Here is a 9,137-nt window from a genome sequence, read left to right as displayed (position 1 = left end):
TATACTTACACAATTTAGTTAGAAGGTAAAATTTTTATTTTCAACAGAAAAATTGTTTTGAAAATGTGAATTTTGTTCAAAGTTTTAATGTCAAGCCCAGGAATAAAATTGTTTACCTCCTTCAAGAGATGACTTTTTATTAATATATGAGTTAAATATATGAGTCTAAAGATTGTGGTTGAAAAATCAACCACAAAATATTCAGGTAATGTATGTGACCTGAATAGATTGTGGTCGATTTTTTGCCAAGCAAAAAAATTCGTAAAAATTCCATTTTTGTTTATCAGTGTAAAAAGCCATATTTTCCTGTGTCCATGAGTAAATATAAAGTTAGTAATGTTTCTGTCTGCTGCTTGGAAGGAAAAAATTCTCTGTCAAATGTACAATGTGCAGGGCCGGGCTTTGTTAAGGTATTTCGTGTGATTATGAGCATGTAAACTGTAGTTACTCCGTATGTGGAGAGAGGGTAGTCTGCAAGTAGAATGACCATGAAAGTGAAAACAAAGTAAGTCTAATGTATCAAGTTCTGACTTATAAATGAAACACAACAGCTCATCTAAGTGCAAGTGCAGTAATGTACTATATAGAGAGAATTTCAATGCTGCAGCATTAAGATATAATTGAAATAGTGAAATGTTGAAGGTAGTATTTGATGGTTGCAAAATTGTGGATATATGGATGTTTATATATAGGTAGTTCGCATAAAATATGAGTGGCAGGGGACCATATGCAAATGGTGTAGGTATGGTAGGGTGATAAAGAAAGAAATTGTTGGCGGCTTGATATATTATGAAGTTAGACTATGGGCAGTGGGTTGAAAACTTTAGTAATGTAGAGCAGAATGGATAAAATTAGGCAAGACTGATCCATAATTTTACTCCTGTAAATAGTTTGAGTCTAGAAATAACACATTTCCTTGTGTGCAATTTTTTATTGCACACTACCTCTGCTAGTTTCAGAAGATGGTTTCTGATTGTAGGATCCCAGGAAGTAACTGCTGAAGGAGACAGCATGACTTTAGTAAAGAATGGTAAGCAGTACTTAGTTTTTTTTTTTTTTTTTTATAACTGGTGTAGTTTCTAGTACTATCATGCACGCAGTCACATATTTTACATTATGTTTACTAGTTTACAAACATAATTTTTCTGTTTTTTTGTCTGTCTGTAGCAATTGAAGGACTATTAGCAGTACTGGCCAATTCAAATGCTCTAGTGCAAGCTGGTAAGATCTCAAGAGATTTGTTTCAGAAGTAGTTTGAAGTCTTGAAATAACACATTATCTTAATCAAATTTTAGATGTAACCTTATGCTTCCTAGTTCCAAACTATGATTTTCTGATTCCAGTGGAGCAGTTTGCTGTGCCAGCAGGAGCTTTCCTGTCTAGACTTCGAAGGCAGAGTAAGTTCTGAACAAAATATTATATGACAAGTTTTTAGATGTTGAGAAAATATGCTTTATTGTCTAAAATATTGAGCTAGTTCCAAAATTTCATTTGTCCAAAATGATCTGCAGTTCTTGTGTTGCTCTTCTAATTGTGTATAATCTCATATAAAACTATGCAAAAAATTAGTTTTCTGTAAATGTACTTTGGTGCCTTAAAAAGCTTAATGAGTTGGCAATCTCTTATTGACATGACATTGCACTGCCTTTGTTGTTCAGAAGCAAGATACAGTGTTCCTTCGGACATGCATTAATGCTTTCTACTTGGAAGTTTTGAAAAGACTGTGTAGCAGTGTGTGTCAGAAGTGGCCTGACTTGTAGCAGTTGGGTGGCTGGTTTTTCCATCGTGACAGTGCCCCTGCTCACACAGCCCTGTCTGTATGACAGCTTTTGACCAAAAATGGTATGACGCCTGATCCTAACCCCCCAATACTTATGTGACCTTGCCCCATGTGACTTTTTTTTCGTTCCTGGAATCAAAAGAGACATGAAAGGAAAGCATTTTGCTGATGTTGATGTTGCTGAGGTGAGGAAAAAAAAATGATGTAGGTGCTGTCAAGCACCACAAAAGATGAATTTAAACAATGTTTTAAAAATAGAATAAGAGATTAGCCAAGTATACTAGTCCAACCATGCTTAGGAATGAGGTTGGTGTCATATCAAGTTGCAAATTTAAAGGTGTGTAATTGTAGGCAGTCATTTATCATTAGTACAGATATTGATGTTTTTTATGACAGAATTAGTCAACAATGGGAACTGGTCAGTTTTTATAATACAATGCTGAATGTAACAGATGATTACCATGAAAAACTGTGTAATTGTTAATGCACTGGACTCAAATTATGGAGACAGAAGATACAGATTCCTATCTGGCATCCAGATAAAATTTCTTATACAGTTTATGTAATTCGGTTAAGGTAAATGGCAAAGTAGTTCCTTTCAAAGTTTTATTAGTAATCCCTTGCTTCAACCTTGTCCAGTCTGGATTTGTGGTCTTTCTTTAATAACTTAGTTGTTATAAAGTATTAAACTCTTATTTATTTCCTCATTGTTGGAGTAGAGGAGTATGACTATAAGATTGTGTTCTTTGAGAGAGATGTCAGGAGTTTCACATGTGTCAGTCCACTTTTAGTGTAGTTGTTATGTTTGTCAGGAAACCACAAAAAAGAATCACTTAGGTGGCAGTTCTATTAAACAGACAAACAAATTTCATTAAAACCCTAATGAAAACTGCAAATACCAGCTATCAGTTGTTCTCTTAAACTATTGCAAAGTGCAAAGAATTTCCATTGTAAACCAAGTACTATCTTGTAAAGCAACCTGAACACCTGGCTAGTATGGCAGCACCAGTTTACATCCAAGAAGCAGGGGGAGGAGGGGGGAGGGGGGGGGGGGGGGGAGAGATTAGCACACAATCCTGCATTCTTAAAAATGGACTGCTGTCACTCACTACATGTCTGTACAATCCACAGAATGAGTGCCTATTTAGAACAATATCAAAAACAGGGCATACGATGTATCTCACCTTAGGTGCCCAAGATATATACTGGCATTATCCATAAAACTACCATACCTGGCAATGTTGCTATCCTCCTCAGCCGTATCTATTGGTTCACAGCCAGCTTTTGTCATGGACAATAATGCCAACTGTTTGTTCAAATCTTAGATGATCGATTTTATTATATTTTCAGTTTCCCATATGTCATAGTCTCTCTTCTCCAGTAATCATCACTCACTTATTTGATGCGATACATGGTCTTTATAGTCTTTTAATATCACAGTATGAGAAACTAGTGTCACAGCAGCCTAATCAAACTGACCACTTAGTCTAATGATTAGTGTTTTTTGTTTACAATTTGGAGCTTCGGGTTTATTACTAATGACATAAAATTTTTATCTGATTGAAAGATCTGAGAGGAGTTCCACTCAGTCTTGTGAGGCCAAATGAAAAGCTACTTGAATATAAAAACTAGAAAAATTGGTATGCAGGTCACCAAAGTGGTGTTATATTGAAAAACTTGCACCAGGTTGGATAACAGCAACAGCATCAGCTATTATTTTTTATTCTTTCTTCCAGGAGTGTTAGTTGCAGGTAACACAGGAAAACGTCTGTGTAGTTTGGAGATAGGAGATGAGGTACTGGCGGAAGTAGAGCTGTGAGGACGGGTTGTTGGTGGCACACAGTTGTAATCTGCCAATCTGCAGTGAAGTTTCATTTTTTCTTGGTGTGTGTGTGTGTGTGTGTGTGTGTGTGTGTGTGTGTGTGTGAGAGAGAGAGAGAGAGAGAGAGAGAGAGAGAGAGAGAGAGAGAGAGAGAGATTACAAGTACAAATCTTATTCTGTGCAAGATTCCAGACTGGTTCTATGAGATTTAGCTCTAGGTGGTAACAGTGTCTGGAGGGGAACAGTAACAATTTTCTTCCAGAATATTGATAATTGATTAAACAGGATAAAATTGGTGCTCCTTAATTAAAGCCAAAAGTTTTTCTTGCCTTGTCTGTGTGTATCAGGTGCATCAAAAAGGACTTCACAGCTTTGAAAATTCATGCTGATTTTTTCATTTAACTTACATATGGTTTTTGGTATCATTTTATAACAAAATACATTGCTTTGTTTTATAACTAAAGAGCTTCAGTGTGCTTCCATTCGTTATGCAGCAATCAGAAGTCAATTTCTTGGCAAACTCGCTGCAGGACATCAGAGACAACTTGTTCAGTTGCGAGATAGATTCTAGCTCGTAGCTCTGGTGGAGAAGCCGGTAAGGGTGGAACAAACATGGTATCCTTGATGAATCCCCAAAAGTTGTCGGTTAGGCCGTAAGTGAGAGTGCATCATGAGTTCTTGCTGCTAATAAGGTGAGTACGCTGTTCTTTTATTACATATTTTTACAAGCTTCAAACAGGAGAGACTTCAGTAATGGATAGGAACTGTGATTGCTGTGTACAGATGTGAGAGGAGTTATTTACCCTTCGCTCACAGCTCCAGGCTGTGTTGCCTTCTGTCACACAGCTTGAGGCTGCTGCCAAGGCTCATCACTGTGGGGGGTCGTCCCACGTGTCCCACGATTGGTCCAGTGCTATGGCCGCCCCGGTACTGCTGGCACTGAGGTGGATCCCTCACCCGTGGTCAAGTGGGAGATCAGTCCAGAGTCTGGCAGGCAGCAAAAGACTTTCCGAGGGACTGATCGTAGGGCCTCCCCATTTCATTTGATGAAAAGGTTTCTGACGTTACCTGTGGCTTATGAAGTCTCTGAGCTGGATGCAGTCATCCACCCTGTTCCAGAGGAAGCTTCTTGGCCTGCAGGATCTGAGTGTTCACCGAGGGTGGGTTTGCTGCTAGTTGGGAGCTCCAACATTAGGCACATAATGGGGCTCCTTAGGAACATGGCTGCCAAGGAGGGGAAGGAAGCCAGTGTGCACTCCATGTGCATACCAGGGGGAATCATTCCGGAGGTGGAAAGGGTGCTTCCAGATGCCATGAAGAGTACAGGCTGCAGCCAACTGTAGGTGGTGGCCCATGTTGGTACCAATGATGTGTGTTGCTTTGGATCAGAGAAGATTCTCTCTGGTTTCGGGCAGTTATTGGAAATGGTAAAGACTGCCAGTCTAGCTTGCGAGATTAAGACGGAGCTCACCATCTGCAGCATCGTCGACAGAACCAACTGTGGTCATGGGGGCTGTGTGGAATGGACTGGGCGGTTTTTTAGGTTAGAGGGCCTCCGGAAACCACAGAAAGGGTGTCGGTCTAAAAGGGGGCTGGTAAAACACAGTAAGGTAGTTGTAGAAATGATCGGTATTGTAGTTGTAAATTGTCGTTGCTGTGTCGGGAAAGAACCAGAGCTCCAAGCCCTACTAGAAAACACTGAAGCTCAAATAGTTATAAGTACAGACAGCTGGCTAAAACTGGAAATAAGTTCAGATGAAATTTTTTCAAACAACCTAACAGTGTTTAGAAAGGATAGATTAAATGCAGTTGGTGGTGGAGTATTTATTGCTGTTTACCTTGTAGTGAAGCTAAAGTAGATAGTTCCTGTGAAATAGTATGGGTAGAGGTTATACTTGACAAGTGGACTTAACTATTAATTGGATTGTTTTACCAATCCCCTGACTCAGAAGATATAGTTGCTGAACTGTTCAAAGAAAACTTGAGTCTCATTTCACTCATACAATTATAGTCGGTGGTGACTTTAATCTACCCTCGATATGTTGGAAAAATTATATGTTTAAAGCTGACGGCAGGCATAAAACATCATCTGAAATTGTACTGGATGATTTCTCAGAAAATTATTTTGAATAATTAGTTTATGAACCCACTCGAAGCGTAAATGGTTGCGAAAGCATACTTGACCTCTTAGCAATAAATAATCCTGGACAAATACGGAATATCATGATGAATACAGGGATCAGTGACCACAAGGCAGTAGCTGCAAGGCTGAATTCCGTACCTACAATCCTCAAAAAGAAACCAAAAGTACATCAATTTAAAAAGCTGATAAAGATGCTCTTAATGCCTATTTAAGAGACAGTCTCCACTCCTTCCAATCTGCTCACGTAAGCATACAAAAGATGTGGAATGATTTCAAAGAGATAGTATTGATGGCAATTGAGAGATATATGCCACATAAATTAATAAATGATGGTACTGATCCCCCCCATGGTACACAAAACGGGTCAAATCACTGTTGCATAAGCAGCAAAAGAAGCATGCCAAATTTAAAAGAACGCAAAATCCCCAAGATTGACAAAATTATGCAGAAGTTTGAAATATAGTGCATACTTCAATGTGAGATGCTTTTAATAATTTCCACAAGAAAACTCTGTGTCAGAATCTGGCAGAAAACCCAAAGAGATTCTGGTCATACATAAAGCACACCAGTGGCAAGACACAATCAATACCTTCACTGTGCAATAACAACGATGAAGTCACTGATGACAGTGCCACTAAAGCAGAGTTATTAAACTAGGTTTTCTGAAACTCCTTTGCCAAAGAAGACGAAGTAAATATTCCTGAATTCCAATCAAGAACAACTGCCAAGATGAGAAACATAGAAGTAATTTCCACAGTGTAGCAAAGAAGCTTAAATCACTTAATAAAGGCAAGGCCTCTGGTCCAGATTGTATAACAGTCAGGTTCCTTTCAGAGTATGCTGATACAATAGCTCCATATTTAGCAATTATATACAACCGCTCACTCACAGAAAGTAGCATATCTAAAGAATGGAAAGTTGCTCAAGTCCCCCCATGAACCATGGACCTTGCCATTGGTGGGGAGGCTTGCGTGCCTCAGCGATACAGATGGCCGTACCGTAGGTGCAACCACAACGGAGGGGTATCTGTTGAGAGGCCAGACAAACATGTGGTTCCTGAAGAGGGGCAGCAGCATTTTCAGTAGTTGCAGGGGCAACAGTCTGGATGATTGACTGATCTGGCCTTGTAACATTAACCAAAACGGCTTTGCTGTGCTGGTACTGCGAACGGCTGAAAGCAAGGGGAAACTACAGCCGTAATTTTTCCCGAGGACATGCAGCTTTACTGTATGATTAAATGATGATGGCGTCCTCTTGGGTAAAATATTCCGGAGGTAAAATAGTCCCCCATTCGGATCTCCGGGCGGGGACTGCTCAAGAGGATGTCGTTATCAGGAGAAAGAAAACTGGCATTCTACGGATTGGAGCGTGGAATGTCAGCTCCCTTAATCGGGCAGGTAGGTTAGAAAATTTAAAAAGGGAAATGGATAGGTTAAAGTTAGATATAGTGGGAATTAGTGAAGTTCGGTGGCAGGAGGAACAAGACTTTTGGTCAGGTGATTACAGGGTTATAAATACAAAATCAAATAGGGGTAATGCAGGAGTAGGTTTAATAATGAATAAAAAAATAGGAGTGCGGGTTAGCTACTACAAACAGCATAGTGAACGCATTATTGTGGCCGAGATAGACACAAAGCCCATGCCTACTACAGTAGTACAAGTTTATATGCCAACTAGCTCTGCAGATGATGAAGAGATTGATGAAATGTATGACGAGATAAAAGAAATTATTCAGGTAGTGAAGGGAGACGAAAATTTAATAGTCATGGGTGACTGGAATTCATCAGTAGGAAAAGGGAGAGAAGGAAACATAGTAGGTGAATATGGATTGGGGGGAAGAAATGAAAGAGGAAGCCGCCTTGTAGAATTTTTGCACAGAGCATAACTTAATCATAGCTAACACTTGGTTCAAGAATCATAAAAGAAGGTTGTATACCTGGAAGAATCCTGGAGATACTAATAGGTATCAGATAGATTATATAATGGTAAGACAGAGATTTAGGAACCAGGTTTTAAATTGTAAGACATTTCCAGGGGCAGATGTGGATTCTGACCACAATCTATTGGTTATGAACTGCAGATTGAAACTGAAGAAACTGCAAAAAGGTGGGAATTTAAGGAGTTGGGACCTGGATAAACTGAAAGAACCAGAGGTTGTAGAGAGTTTCAGGGAGAGCATAAGGGAACAATTGACAAGAATGGGGGAAAGAAATACAGTAGAAGAAGAATGGGTAGCTCTGAGGGATGAAGTAGTGAAGGCAGCAGACGATCAAGTAGGTAAAAAGACGAGGGCTAATAGAAATCCTTGGGTAACAGAAGAAATATTGAATTTAATTGATGAAAGGAGAAAATATAAAAATGCAGTAAATGAAGCAGGCAAAAGGGAATACAAACGTCTCAAAAATGAGATCGACAGAAAGTGCAAAATGGCTAAGCAGGGATGGCTAGAGGATGTAGAGGCTTGTCTCACTAGGGGTAAGATAGATACTGCCTACAGGAAAATTAAAGAGACCTTTGGAGCGAAGAGAACCACTTGTATGAATATCAAGAGCTCAGATGGCAACCCAGTTCTAAGCAAAGAAGGGAAGGCAGAAAGGTGGAAGGAGTATATAGAGGGTTTATACAAGGGCGATGTACTTGAGGACAATATTATGGAAATGGAAGAGGATGTAGATGAAGACGAAATGGGAGATAAGATACTGCGTGAAGAGTTTGACAGAGCACTGAAAGACCTGAGTCGAAACAAGGCCCCGGGAGTAGACAACATTCCATTAGAACTACTGATGGCCATGGGAGAGCCAGTCATGACAAAACTCTACCATCTGGTGAGCAAGATGTATGAGACAGGCGAAATACCCACAGACTTCAAGAAGAATATAATAATTCCAATACCAAAGAAAGCAGGCATTGACAGATGTGAAAATTACCGAACTATCAGTTTAATAAGTCACAGCTGCAAAATACTAACGCGAATTCTTTACAGACGAATGGAAAAACTGGTAGAAGCGGACCTCGGGGAAGATCAGTTTGGATTCCGTAGAAATGTTGGAACATGTGAGGCAATACTAACCTTACGACTTATCTTAGAAGAAAGATTAAGAAAAGGCAAACCTACATTTCTAGCATTTGTAGACTTAGAGAAAGCTTTTGACAATGTTGACTGGAATACTCTCTTTCAAATTCTGAAGGTGGCAGGGGTAAAATACAGGGAGTGAAAGGCTATTTACAATTTGTACAGAAACCAGATGGCAGTTATAAGAGTCGAGGGGCATGAAAGGGAAGCAGTGGTTGGGAAAGGAGTGAGACAGGGTTGTAGCCTCTCCCCGATGTTATTCAATCTGTATATTGAGTAAGCAGTAAAGGAAACAAAAGAAAAATTCGTAGGTATTAAA

General features: G+C 39.5%; 1 protein-coding gene across 1 annotated transcript in view; it reads left to right on the top strand.

The window, feature by feature from the left end:
• LOC126249619 (uncharacterized) overlaps window positions 1-9,137 on the top strand; it is an 84,960-nt gene that overhangs the window by 48,905 nt on the left and 26,918 nt on the right. The window contains exons 15-17 of the mRNA XM_049951288.1: window positions 980-1,030; window positions 1,168-1,221; window positions 1,344-1,397. Of these exons, the coding sequence (XP_049807245.1) occupies window positions 980-1,030; window positions 1,168-1,221; window positions 1,344-1,397 (159 nt within the window). The remainder of the gene's footprint in view (window positions 1-979; window positions 1,031-1,167; window positions 1,222-1,343; window positions 1,398-9,137) is intronic.

This window comes from Schistocerca nitens, chromosome 3, assembly GCF_023898315.1.
Source record: "Schistocerca nitens isolate TAMUIC-IGC-003100 chromosome 3, iqSchNite1.1, whole genome shotgun sequence".
NCBI lineage: Eukaryota > Metazoa > Arthropoda > Insecta > Orthoptera > Acrididae > Schistocerca > Schistocerca nitens.
This window is presented reverse-complemented; position numbering and strand designations above follow the sequence as displayed.